The sequence below is a fragment of the Cynoglossus semilaevis genome, chromosome 18 (assembly GCF_000523025.1).
Source record: "Cynoglossus semilaevis isolate Cse_v1.0 chromosome 18, Cse_v1.0, whole genome shotgun sequence".
NCBI lineage: Eukaryota > Metazoa > Chordata > Actinopteri > Pleuronectiformes > Cynoglossidae > Cynoglossus > Cynoglossus semilaevis.
In genome coordinates, this window is record NC_024324.1 from 13,472,519 (window position 1) to 13,486,933 (window position 14,415).

At 42.8% G+C, this 14,415-nt stretch overlaps 1 protein-coding gene across 1 annotated transcript in view; it reads left to right on the forward strand.

The window, feature by feature from the left end:
* Positions 1 to 4,289: 4,289 nt before the first annotated feature.
* rapgef5a (Rap guanine nucleotide exchange factor (GEF) 5a) overlaps positions 4,290 to 14,415 on the forward strand; it is a 28,165-nt gene continuing 18,039 nt past the window's right edge. Inside the window, exons 1-5 of the mRNA XM_008332020.3 lie at positions 4,290 to 4,719; positions 11,049 to 11,099; positions 11,555 to 11,661; positions 12,046 to 12,167; positions 13,347 to 13,524. Of these exons, the coding sequence (XP_008330242.1) occupies positions 4,576 to 4,719; positions 11,049 to 11,099; positions 11,555 to 11,661; positions 12,046 to 12,167; positions 13,347 to 13,524 (602 nt within the window). The 5' untranslated portion in view covers positions 4,290 to 4,575. The remainder of the gene's footprint in view (positions 4,720 to 11,048; positions 11,100 to 11,554; positions 11,662 to 12,045; positions 12,168 to 13,346; positions 13,525 to 14,415) is intronic.

The following is a 14,415-nucleotide window of genomic DNA, read 5'->3' on the forward strand; positions in this document are numbered from 1 at the left end:
GAGAGAGAGCTAGCAATGCAATGTTATTTTACACAATTATTTTGTATTTTTAATATTCAGCCCCTTTATACATCACAGAACATGCAGGCTTCACCCACTACAGCCTGTAAATGTAGACACACTAAAGTAATTCACTTTATCATATGTGTTTTTCTGTGAATTGTGTGAATATTTTTTTATTTTTTGGTATTTGTTAATATTGGAAAAACATAGTTTCGTTTTCTTAACTTTTACTTTTTGCATTTCCTTGGAACTGAAGCCCACAGCCTGTAGTTCAATTGGCCACGGCTAGAGGGCAGTAACACAGCATCGGCCGCAGCATCATCATCACCAGGAGCATCATGATAGACGGAGCTTTCTGCCCACACACACCGACAATAACGCAGTGTTAAACTCTGAACTCGACTGTCCGGGGCTTCTGTGTTCAGGGAAGTATTGTATTGAAAATGATGCTCCGCCTCAATCACAGCGTTTGCGGTTGCTGTTGTGTAAAATATTGATCAATTAATTACTTTTTAATTGCTTCGGTGGGGAATGTAAAGCTGGCCAACCAAAGGGTTCGCTGAGGAGATTTAGACCCATTTTACCTTCAACTATTAGTTCAACGAGTTTCATATTTATTTATTAATAAAAAACACAATTCCTTATATTAGTGTTGTAAATATTGGTATATTGTTACACAATATACCAACAGGTAACAGGTACACTGTATTTTCTTAGTTTAAATCCGTTAGAATAAAAGCAACAACCCTACAGTGCTTCAATGTAATTTATTTATAAAGAGCATAAAATTGGATTGAGAAGATAATATGAAAATATGATCATCACAGGAGGACTGATGTTTCAACATATTTGACATAATTGCAGGTTTAAAGCTGTTGTTGTTGTTAAGTGACTTGATTGTGTTTATTGACTTTTTCCTCCTCTTATAGAGAGGTGTTTTAACCTGGATTAGCCGTGTGCTAATAGAGACTTTACTTCTGCTCTTGTTGCGTGCAGCTCCTGGTTCAGTGACAGTCCTCGTCCTTCTCATTCTGATTTCTCCTTTATTGCACATATCCTGCTCTCTTCTTCTAACTTGTGTCTATTTCCTCAGGCGGACCTTTTCTTGCCCCTGTCCTTGGGCACTTCATATTTCCATGGGAAATGGAGAGGCCATATGTGACAATAGGAGTTGTATCCACAGGCTGTCTTCAATATTTAATCAGGAGTGCATTTGTTTGAAGGGGGCTCTGAAATGTTATTATACATGAGTGACGCTGTGTGTGAAGATGTGGGACTTGCTGAAAAAGAAGTACCCTCTTCTTATTGAGCTCTGGTCTCTCTCCCCCCTCTCTTTCTTGTCTTTCACTCCCCACCTCCCCCTTTATTCCACTTCCCTTCCCCCTATAATCCATTCATTTCCCTGTGTACCATCATAAACACATTACTATGAGCTCATTCATTCAAACACGGTGCTGGATGGAGTTTGTTTGGTTTTGCTGTGTGTGCATGTATCAGTGGCTGGTCCCCAGAGACAACAGAGCAGCATATTCCATCATCCTCCAGACGTGGCACAAGAACGCCCGACTTCTTTTTTTCCCCTGTCTTCTGCTTCTTCAGCAGTTCGGGAAAAAATTAAGTGTTCTTCTTACCTCTTACTTCCGGGCAGCTGCTCATAGATGGAGTCTGGAAACAAGGTGGGCTAATTGTACTCCAGATTGATTGCTGTTGCATTGAAGTTTGAGGTCGAAGACTGTTTTTATAACTCGGTCCATCAGAACCTGAACAAAACTTACTAAGAGCAAATCACACTCCTGAACCAGACTTCAACTCTTAAAGGTGCACTGTATGTAAAACAAAGGCTCAAATGTACATAGACTTCACATATGAAATTGGCAAACCAAATCTTAAACACAAGCTAGGTGTTTGAGGTGTTTGAATGTTTTGTGTTAGTTAACACTCCCTGAAAAAGCACTGTTTAGATGTAATAAAATATGTTAACATTTCAACACGTACAGTATAAATCACGTATGTCAAGCTCGAGGCCCGTGGGCCGAATATGTGCCGCCAGTTCAAAAAGGTTTTGACACCTAAAGTGCTACTGTACAACTTAGGTGTGTATGGAAAAATAAAAGGAAACTTTGTGCTTCAGCGTGTGTCTGAGTTAAATATTCCAGCAGGACCTAGATTGAAATAGGAGGAAGAAGATTCTCCAGTGTTAGGTGTAAATAATTCAGTTGGTCCAGGAGTACGTACAGTGTGGAGCCTATTGTGTCTGACAGCGAAGCTGTTGGTATAATCTGTTTTCCTGGAAGGGGCCAATTATCCCAGATTACGAGTGCTATCGCAGAAGCAGGCACATCATTTGACTTACACCAGTGAACCCACTGCTTTCCAGCTGCACCCTGCTCAGCTCTACATCATCTAAGTGAGGCTCCCAGTCTCTTGGATCTGCCGAGTTCAAATTAATTCTCTTTCATATCCTACATGGTGGAAAATTTCAATTAAAACTAATGCATATTCAACTACTTCTTATGCAGGACGAGTCTTTACTGAAGCCGGTGAAAGAAAGTGACTGTCTTTTAGTTTCGTGAATCTTTGTCTGGTTTTAGTGAAACACAGAATGGGAGGGAATAATAAAAAACAAACAAACAAACAAAGTTTTAAATTGCTGTATTTAAAAAACATACACAAGTTAATTTAGTCACTGAAATTAGGAAGAATGTCAATTTGAGTGACATTAAAAATACTGCAGCTTTTGGCTCTGGATGGACTCGTATGCACTGCCTCCCCATTGACATATATTTGGGAAGACGAAACGATCATTTACTTTGCGGCGTTTACTTCTGCACTAGATAGGGCACGTTATTTAACATGCGTAGTCGCTTCGGAGTATAAGTTGCACCAGTGCCCTCTAGCGGCTGTCAGTGTGAAAATGACTAACGTAAATTTTCAGTGGTGTTTCCAGATAATAAAGCCACATGCCAATACACATGATTAAGGTAATTATATTCAGTGCATAAAGACATGCTTGGTGAAAATGGAATTTTAATTAAACAGGAGGACACACGGATTGGCATTTTGCACACTGAGAGTCAGATAACAGGGAATAGCTGAAGCTAAAGAAAAAAAATACAGTAGATTTGAGTCCATTTTTCACTCACTCGGTTCTTGAAAGCATCATTAGTAATAACAGGCAGCGATGCGGTGGCGGCTGCATACCTCAAGAGGGGAATTAAAAGTTAGCCTTGAATAATTTATTACCTCTGTTTGATCATCCTGACAGGCCATAAATAACACAAATTGAAGTTGGGGGCCACATAGTATTAGCTGAAGTATGGCCTTGTTTGGTAAAGATGGTATAGTACACCAGGAGGAACTACTGTGTACACCATTTTCACTTTTTTTAGGTTTGTATGTGTTTGGTTATTTTTCCTGACTGTTTTAGTTGATTCACTGTGAGGCACAAACCTTGTTGTTGTAAAGGGCTACATACACAGATGTTGAATGATTGAACAAACTTAAATAAAACCAACAACATGCAGGACAGTGGTTTGTAAATCCACAGGGAAGACGAGTATGTAAAAAAACTCTAAATGAATATACATTTCTATTATAAAAGTGACACTGTTTGTTAAAGATGACTGTACTTTTACACTGTTGCACTCATGCATATTAGTGCTTGAAGTTGAACACAACATTTCATCCACACCCCCAACGCTTGCACACAAAGAGGATTTTCTTTGTTTACTTATGGAAATTTGAGCTAGGTGAGGTGATATACTACTCTTTCAGAGTGCCTTGCCTCTGTCTCTTTGCTCCCTTCCCCCCCAGACTCTGATCTCCTTTAAACAACATGGAACAAAAATAGATTCATAATTTCATATTTTTTCTATTTTATTACCAGTATTGACAAAAGTCAAAGAGTTATTCAGTTTCCTAAACCTCCATAAAAACAGGTCAAATGTCTATTACTCAATAACTATTGCACTTGTCTGTCATGGCATGCTAGTGTGCCACAGCCTAGTGGTTGGGAATCGGCCATCTTTGTGTTTACGGCAGGAAGATGTGCAGCTCAACCCAAGAGTGGAGCTCTGTGCTATTGCACCTTGATTAGCCGAATTACCAACACGCCAGCTTCGTGTTGGCTGCTGGCGTTTTTCTTTTACAACCTGAAGTCCATCGGGCTGTTCATGTCATATATTACATTCTAAGAAAAAATAACAACAACACAATGATGTTTCCTTTTTAAATAAAAGCAGGCTGCTGTTCCTCTGTCAGATTGGTCGGAGGATGGAAGGTGGAAGTGATGCAATGTTTTTATTATGCACCTGTGTGTGTGCGCGCGCGCAAGAGTGTCACTCACACACGCGCGCACACACACAGACACCTGGTTGGAGTCACTCGCTCGAGCTTCTGGGTGGAGCAGCGGCGGCGCGTGCTGCGGACACACAGACTCGGTGAGTGGTTAACGGCGCACGGCTGTGTTCGGCTGCAGATGCAGGTGGAGGAGTGTGAGCGCAGGGCGGGCGGAAATGGTGCACGGGCGGCGGTGAGGAGCTAGAGGACAGACGGGAGACGCAGACCGGAGCCATGGAGGACTCGGAGCCCCCAGAGGACGGCATGCTCGCGGGTTTGCGTTGGAACCGCAGCGCTCGGGACCAAGCTCAGCTCAAACATAAAATCCGGGATCTGCCGGGGCTACTGAAGCACGGGCTGCACCTGCGAAAGAAGAGCGTGAGTAATTCCAGGCGACCGCTGACTGTCCTTCCGTATTTGACGGTCGTGTTTAAATTTTTTTTTTTTTTTGGTGTTGTAGTAGAAGGTTCATTTTCCTCAGGGTGCTCTGGTGCCTTGGGGCTGTTTCGTAACACCGTCAAGACTCAGGTGTTTTTCATTAGGTTACGCTGTCGCAGAGGCGGTGTGTGTTTGTGCGTGCGTGTGCGTGCGTGTTTGTGTCCTACATCCATTTTTACCAGCACTGCTGTTAGACACCATACCTTCACACTCCAGTAGTCAAGGCAACCCCTCTGCTCACACACGCACACGCACACACAGGTTCATGCATGTCAGGACATTCATTTTCATTCATTCATTCATTCATGTCTCCATCTCATCTCCAAGCTTCTCCCTGACCATTTAAACCGTATTTGAACCCCAAACCGAATTATTGTTTGCATTTTCATCCAAGCGTTAAATTATCCTGTGTGTTAGGACCAAGTTTTAATCACTGTGTTGAGAATTACTTATCCCCAAAACCAACCAAAATGGTGTGACCACGGTGTTTGCCAGTTTGCATGTTTCCCCATGTGTCTTATATGTCACAGCTCTGAATGTCAAAATTGTCAAACACGTGAGGATAAACCCAAAAATACAACTTGGTAAACACTTCTGTTCTTGAAATCAGAGGTCATAGTTTTCAGTGTTCATCAGGTCAACGACCCCAAACTGATGGAGAGGTGGAGACGGGGACCCCCGACGATGCGGTGTAAAATTGTTTTATATTAAACTGGGCCCAGTGCCGGGTTCATCTCTAATACTGAGCAGCTGGTGAGATCTCCTGTGGATGCTGAGTATGTGCATTTCTCACTTTTATACAGCATCCATTTATACAAATTTGCTACAGTATGTTGGATTCAGGATAACTTGAGGACGAGTTTGTTTGCGACAAAATCTGCAAATGAATGCATGAATTTAACAATCTCCCTGCAGTACCTCTATGTAGCCCCTAGGGTCTGGGAAACAAAACATATATCATTAGTTTATAAGCAGTAGTTTAGAGTGTTAATTCTCATATGCTGAGAGAAACAGAAGCAGAGAGAGGAAACCACTTGTCTCTTTTGGGAACTAATCATTTGGCTTGATACAGATGGATGACACAAAGTTAAATGGATTGAAGTCTTCTGTTTCTCGTTAATTATCTGACTCTTTACACTTTACATTTGCCAAAGAAGCAAAGCTCTGTGGCAACAGTCCAGTTCCTTATCATTGGTCAGATTTCACTCGGTGAAATGATCGGCCCACTAGGCAGCAAATGCGTGCGTCTCGCTGTGCCATGATGTGGAATAAACACACCTGACAAGCCAAATGGCTGCTCAGAGTGTCAGCTCCACTCATCTTCATCACTGGAGGCAGCCAGAAATGGGACTAAAGCTCCGGTTCCCTCTGTGGGACTCGCACACAGATTGCCAGGACTTCCAGTCCCTCTGCTGCCAATGGTGCTAAAAATATGCAGTGATCGTGGTGCAGAGCCTCTTTGGACCAAACACTGGGCTCGTGTTGTGCCGTGTAATTGTAAGCCAAGGGTAATGTCTTACAGGTTAAAGTCACACTGTTCCAGGGTTGGGGTTTTGGGGTTGTTGTTAAGATTTCCTTTTATCACATGCATCAGAGACAGTTATGTTTTGATGATGTGGAAGGACTCACTGCTCTGGTACGTTTCCATTCATGCATTTAGCAGATGCTTTTATCCAAAGAGACTTACATGAGGAGGATTAAGTATATGGTTCCACTGGGGCTCGAACCCAGGACCTTCTGCGTGTAAGTGCGATGAGCCGTATGTAAGTACGGGCTGTTCTGTGCAGACTGGTTTCCCCTGGATATTGGCAGTCGTCTCTGCTTCACCTTCTACGTGAACCCCATGTTTTCAGTTTTCAACTCAAACGTCACGCCACTTCTTGAGCCTGAAATTTCCCCCTAATAATTTCCAACTCTTGACCTCAGCGGTGGTTTTGTAGCTCCACAATAACCTGACAGAGTTAGTTGAATGCACGGAGTCCTTCGGTGGCCTTCTGCAGCCTCACCTCGGAGAGGACTGTCTTTCCTTTTCTCTGTTGTGACTTGTTCTGGCATTTGATCATCAGTAATTCCTCGACTATAGAGTGACACAAAGTCACCCGACATTACAACACTCTCATTGGTGACATGTAAATCTGCACAAATGCAAATTGGACTTTAGCAAAAGCCTGCGTGGCTTTTGTTACGTTGTCAAGAGTCAGTTGCTGCTCATTCATGTAGATTTCTGTCTTTTATTTTATCGCAATATATATAAAACATATGCATTTAATCCTCTCTGAGTCAGCAGGACAGGTCACCTGTACTAACGTGCACAGTGTGATTCTGGAAGGATTCCTCAAGTCGCTCGCTGTCGCTGTTGAACACACGGCTGGCACAAATTCAAACCTAATGCAACATTATGTAATTCTCCCGACTCATTAGAGATTTACCAGCACAGCGACTTCAAATATTGATGGTTTACTTTCAGAATGTGCATTGTCAAAGACGTTGATTTATTATTCATTATTTATTCTCCGGTTAGACATGTACAGTGATGTATAAATATAGCAAAAATCATATTAATATTGACATGGTGCTCCGTGTTTTACACGGCGTGCGCTTGTATTCGCAGTTGTGTGAATGGGTATTATTCAAATATCAAAATGTAGAAATAAAAAAATAATCAGTGACACGTCTGTTTTGCCTCTCAAACCTGTGTGATGAGCCATAAAACCAGATTAGTGGGGAGATTGTGCAACCGCGGTGCCTTTACTGTGGCAGAAAGTTGATGACAGTCCTGCGATGATCTAGTTTCTGCATCACAATATTTCAGGTCTGTAATAACTGCGTTATACATTGCAATAAAGAAGACAAAGGAGCCAGGTGAGAGATGCACTTTTATCTCTCATTAATCATCGACAATTACACACTGTCACGAGGTACCTGCATTCAGACGGCATCGGCGCAGTGTGCTGATAGAGCTTTATAACTTTGAAGTGTCGTGCTGGTTAAAAAAAGAAAGTGAGCACACAAAAATACTGTTAATATGCTAATATGAGCAAGGCAATAAGAGAGGGGAGGAGCATGCAGTGTGTGTGTGTGTGAAACCCGTCTGCTTCTTGGTGAAATATGATATTATAAAAATATGCCTTTGTTTTCTGTTGCTGTGGCGCCTGCGTCTCTGTAAAACATTGTCAGCGGTCAAGTCTGAGGTCATGTGCAGAGGCTGACAGCTTTCAAGCGTTGTTCTAGGGTTCATCCACGGAGCCATAGCACCTTTGATGTTCCCATTTCAACTTCCTTGTTTGACTGGTCTGTCAAGGAGTCAACACCAGTGTATTAATACAAGTGCCTGTGTGTGTGTGGTTGTCTTTCTCCAATGGGAAGGGTGGGAAAAGGGGGTGTTTAAACTTTATGAGGTGGTGGAGTTCAGTAGTATTTGAAAGTAATCCATTTCTCACAAGATAATAACCCCCATCTCTCTCTCTCTCTCTCTCTCTCTCTCTCCCTTTTCCCCACTGTACACACTTTGAAGCCAAAGCAGAGATAAGCGTGTCAGCGTGAGCTCTCTTCTCTTCCATTTCTCTTTTTTGGCCTCTGGTGCACCGATGGGTTCAATATGCTGAGATGTAAAAATGGAGAGATATAATCGAGTGGCAGTGAAGCTCAGACAGAGGCTCATGGCCAGCAGCAGAGATTTCTCCAGTTTTTTTTGTGTGTCTTTGTGAGTGAGAGACAGAGACAGAGAGAGAGAGACAGCAGTCTAAATGAAGCACCTCTGGTGCTGCTGCTGTGTCTGGTCTGCACTTGTGTGGAGATGTGCTGGTGAAGAAACAGAGAACCCTCCGGAGATCTGTGTTCACTCGACAGGGAGACAAAGAGATGGAGAGATAAGATACAGTGACCAAGACAAAAGCAGCGGCAGCAGACATCGCAGGAGGCACAAACAATTTATTTAGTCTGTGCGCCCGGCCGGCTAGTTTTGCTCGACTTATCCCCCAGCTGAAACACTCTGTGTCATCTCACAAAACCCCCCAAAAAAGAAGAAAAGAAAATGATTGTCTCTATGGATGAATAATGACCAAAGAAAAGGATTTGGACATCAGCTGCATATGTTTGTTATGCTAGACTTTTATGTTGCATAAAAACCAATGGAGAATGTAATGTGATTGTGCATCAGCTGTATTCAGAGTACTATCCTGTCACACCAGTTAGTGTAATGAATCATAAATATTGATTTATCCAAGTTGTACTGCAGTATAAGGTACAGACAACAAGCCCTGAACACATCACCAGTGTTTGGTTTCCTGCTGCGTTCAAGCGTCTTTATTGCCTGCTGAGTGGGCTCACACTCTAACAAATGGTCCAGTATTTTAAGGAACTAGACTTGTTTGTTTTCTGGCCCGTAGTTGGATCGATACATCTCCATTAATGTCGTAAATAAACGGAAACCGTCAGCAGCGGTTAGCATCTCAGGCCGTTCTCAATCACAGGGTAGTGCAGTCGCACTCTTAAAAACAAACAGTTGCCTTTGGGGCGTGTTTTGGTGAATTTAAAAATGGTGGGCTTTATGAATGGTGACAGTGGTGGGTTTTACTAGATTGATACAGAGCCAAGCCCCGTCCCCCTCCCCAGCCCACCTCCCTCGTCTTTAGCATCTGCTGGTTTCACATTGGTGATGACGCTGATCTCCTCTTAACTGCCGTTCTGGAAGTGAACAAGTGCACAACCCACCATGTTGAAACTGTTTCTGTAATGAGGCGTGGGAGAGAGTGTGTGTGTAGTCGCCCGCTTTGAACGAGGCTTGTGCGCCTCTCTGAAGGCTTGTGTCTACTCCTGTGTATGTGTGAGAGAGGGCGAGAGAGAGCGAGAGAGAGAGAGAGATGTTCCTAACAATACTGCTGCTCTAATGAGGATGACACTCGTTCTTTAGTACGTTCTTTAATCATTCCTCACTTTCATTTTCTTCACAACACACAGCGTTACTCATCTTCTGGCTCCGTCGTCCTCCTCCTCTCCCTCGACTTCAGACTCAGCAGTTGAAGAACCAGCTCGTATCCCTCTCCTCCTCCGATCTCATTTCATGGCCGTTTTACCTCTCGTATATTCACTTTTATGCATTGTTCAGCCTGCCGTCGGTGTTGTTCTTCTCACGTGCTAAATCATTTATATTTTCTCTCCGTCTTTATGTCCCCCAGTGGCTTTCAGACAGTAATTATGGAAGAATCTTATAAAACCACGAGGCTGCCGTTAAAAACCCTCACACATTTCAAAATAAATTGTAATTGAGTGGCCATCAAACAGTTACGATAGGATTCATTAAATCCCAATTTTCATTTCTTTATTGGAGACATGCTCCATTTCAGAGTTCGTCACAAAGAGGAGTCACTCCCTCATGAAAGCTGTACGTGTGTTTGCTCCTGACATGACTTGGTGTTGATTCATTCTACAGCTCAACAACAAGTCCATGGTGCAGTGCTGTAGTGCAGTGGTTCTCAAAGTGGGGGGTTTGGACGTGTGGCTATTGCAGCATGTTAAATTAATTGTATTTATTTATTGAATTGAAACTCTCTGTTTTATATTATAGATATAAAACCTATAGATATATAGTTTTTGGAAATTCCCAGTTATCCCTGCACTTCTTCCTCGTTGGTCTCCATGGTCTCTGTTTGTCTCTGTTCTTTGTTGTGTTTCCCCTCGTCTTGACTGCTGGTGTCTCCTTGACGGCAGCTTTCTGATTAAATCTGGATGGAAATGTTTTACTGCGCTGAACATTTGATCCCCAACATGCACCAGAGTGTCTAACATTTCACTGTTGTCTTTTCCGACCACAGCTCCGTACACAGCCGGACCTAATGATTATTCTCATTTTGAATCGTCGTTCTGTAGAAGTCAGTCAGTTGTCATCCAGCATAATAATCTATAAAGATTTAGATCTGGTGTCCTGATTACAGGAACACGCTGTTACAATATGCTGATAAGAGAAGAGATTTATCATTGTGTCATTTTTAGACTGCCAAAGTTTTCTGCTATTGTTTTAATATTGTGTAATGAGGCAGAGTTGTTGTGTTACTGTGTCATCATTATACTCTACTTTTGTACCAGATAATCGCCATAAAGCCGAGCAGCTCATAAAAGTATTAGAACAAATGTTTTCACTACGTCAGGTTTACACAGACCTGAAGTGACTAATGTTGGAGGAGTCGTACAAACTGGTATTTCCTAACCCTTGTTTGTTCACTGTGTTTACTGTGCGGCGCTGATAGCCTGTGTGTTCACTATCTCAACAGCAATCACCTGACACTATTCCTGGGCCCAGCACTGGACCTATAGTCCACAAGGTAAGAACACACACACACACACACACACACACACAGACAGACAGAGGTGATGTCACCTGTTTAGTTTTCTTTGCGGTGAACTATGTTTGTTTAGCCTTAAAACAGATGATGTCATTGGCAACATTACCTTTGACTGAGATTCACCACATGCAGGCGAACACGCTGTGAAGAGCCTAAACCTGTGAAGCATAGCAACAGAATGGGTTTGCAAATAGTTCAAATGTACAACAGCTTAGCGTGGTTAATGTGTAGATCCCTTTACTTTGAAAAACGTGGGGAAAAAACTCACTGCTGTTGATTTTTTTTTCTAAGAAATAATGTGACGTTACTTGACCTTATAAGTGTCCGTGATTCTTTTAACTGTAACAAACTGTGAAGTCCAAATAATACAAATAAAAATTGACTTTTCTTTAGCCTCTGGATCAGTTCTGACTCTGTTGGTGTGTGTTTGTCAGTCTTGCTCTCAGAGTTTTCCATGCGCAGGCCGGGCTGTGAGGAATGCCTTCCTCTCCCATGGACCATATCCAGCTAAAGACAAGATACACCTGGCCAGAATCATAAGGTACGCCTACCCCAGAGTCCCAGGCCTGAATCAATGAGTCCAGTGGAGCATGTGTGACGTAGACATTGAACAGGAGAGGACAGGGAGGTCTGGCACGACGAGCACTTTCGTACTGCACACATTTGACAGACCATGAAGATGTATGTGGAAAACCATGTCAACATCTGGACAAGAGTATAAATAGAAACACTTAACCACAAAGGCACCTGCACATAAACATGCACATAAATACCAAAGGGGTTTCACCCAGGGAGGGGAGGAGGAGAAGGGGGCGCTCATGTAGAAGACTAATGAATAATCAGCGGACATAGATCTTAAAAAGACATTCCCGGTGGTGTGGGAGGAAGCATCCATGCGTATTTGTGTGGTTTTTTTTTTTTGCAGGCGCAGCTACGTGGGTGTTGAGCTGGTGCAGTGGCTGTGCGAACAGTGTGTGTACGTGCGCTGTCGGACCACCGCTGTGCGTGTCTGGCAGGTGCTGCTGGAACTGGGAGTCCTACTGTCTGGTAACAAAAACATAAGCATTATTAAACGCTCTTTATCGCCAAAAAAGACATGAGATAAGGCAGTTCACCAGGTGAATTCATCAACGCAAGAGAGGGAGATAAATGGTCGGGCCCGTTCACCTGTTCACCTCACGCTGATTCTATTTAAAGATGATGTGACTTTACTGAGGTCATCTCTCCGTGAGGTAGTTTCACTGTAACCTGAAGTCATTAAGACCGTGTTTCTTCTGCTTCCTCCTGTAACCTCTGAAGTCATATGGCCTTAGAGTAAGTGGCTAATTATCAGGTTGGAACGTCTGACCTGTACAGCCGGGGTCTCTCTACTGCTGTCATAATGTACTGTACTGTACTGTGGCACACTAGTGTGCTGTAAGAGATCATAGGCTGTGGAAAATTATCATCAGATCAAATCACATCAAATTATCATCATATTACAATCAGAGCTGTTGAAGAAGATCTTTGTGAGTGTCTTTCTTCAATTCTTGTCAGTATATCAGTGTCAATTATGAGGTCATTTAAACTAGAAGATTATTACAGTATATTTCATTCCATTTGATTGTTGTTTGGTGGTGTGCCGTGGGGTAGGTCTTGTATTAATCAGCATTTGAAGCATTTATTTTGAACATATTTTAAGTTGACGTTTGACACCCACTTACTGCCAGGCGCTGACATCAGTCGATTGCTCTGCCATTTGACTTCAATAGTCATGGCATTAAAGGAACAGCTAGTGTCATGGCTGCTGATATCTGACACATCCTGAACAATTATTCCTCTGATCCCCAAATTTGTCACCTGTGCAAAAGTTTCCATTAGTCTTATTTCACTGCTGTTCACATTATATATTTAAGAAATTCTAAAAACTGTGGAACACACAGGGAAAGGCCCCTCCTTTCCCACAGTGTCAGTACACTCTGAAGAATCATTCTTATCTCCATCACCACCAACAACTAATGATTTCTGTCTTGGGCCATTACCCACATCGCCCGAATGTTGCTTCAAAATCTGTTCTTAGTGGTTTAAATTATACTATTCACAAGCTGAAAATGAAAAAACAATTAAAAGAAAAAAAAAGTAAATGAACCATAACTTCCCTGGTGAAAACATTCATAAAGTGGTGTAAGGCAAATGTCCTGGTAGAAGTATTAAAAACGTTAACTTGTGTGCCTGCTCTCCTTGCAGTGGACCAGCGGGTGGTGTTCTCTGACTCCAACAGCTACTACCAGTTCAGCTTTGAGGAGTGCGACTCGCCCTCCTGTGAGTTCCGCTGTAATGAAGCCGAGTGGCCAGAGGCCGTCAGGCTCCTCCTACAACTCGCGCCATACGTCCAGTTTCGCCTCGGAGATGGGGCCAACAGCCCGTAAGTGTCCATAATAGACACGTCCAAGTTTGGTGTGGACGGACGTTGGCTCTGTCAGGTGGAAGATGTTTTACAAATAGTAGGAAACAAGATAAGTTCACTATAAACAGTGTGATCACTGACGAGATGGTTGGTCGTGTGCTGAGGTGTGATGAACTTTTAGGTTTGTTCTCAACTCGACTTTAGATTTCAGTGCACGTTCAAAAATAATTGGATAATGTGAACTAAAAACAAAAACAAGTAATATCAACGTAAGTCAAGAAAAGTACATTAAAAAGTAATATGAAGGCAACAAAAAAGTTTTTCAAAAGAGTATTTATCAACAGGAAGTGGGTCAGACCGAGCAGCGCCTGATGCCTTTGAAAATGTCGGTCCTAACTGGTGCTGAGTGGAGCTCTGTACATCTGTGATGTAGGCTGATCTCCACTGACCTGAAGTAGAAGCTCATTACTGACGTGACCAACTCCAACTTAAAGTTAACGGCTGACATCATCCATTTGTCGGACAATTGCTTGGACGTAGACGCGTAAATCTACGGATGACTTCCTCTGAAAAAACTACTGCGGCGGAAGAAGTGCAGTCTCCTCCGACAAGGACATCAGTGTCCCTGCATCATTAGTACAAACGCACACACATTGATATGCTTGAAAAAATAATCCCACTGGAAAGCCCTAATCTCTCCACGTTTTAAATCCATAATCTGTTTATGTGAGGCACACTTTCACACACACACACACACCTCCAAACTGACAGAAACAGAAAACACACCTGTACAGTACAAGTTAATAAAACACGGCTCTCACGTGCACGCCCAGCGTACACCCTCACATCCACCGACCAGTAGTTTGGCGTCAGCCCTGGAGTTCTGGAGGTGCTTCACAGCGCTCCTGT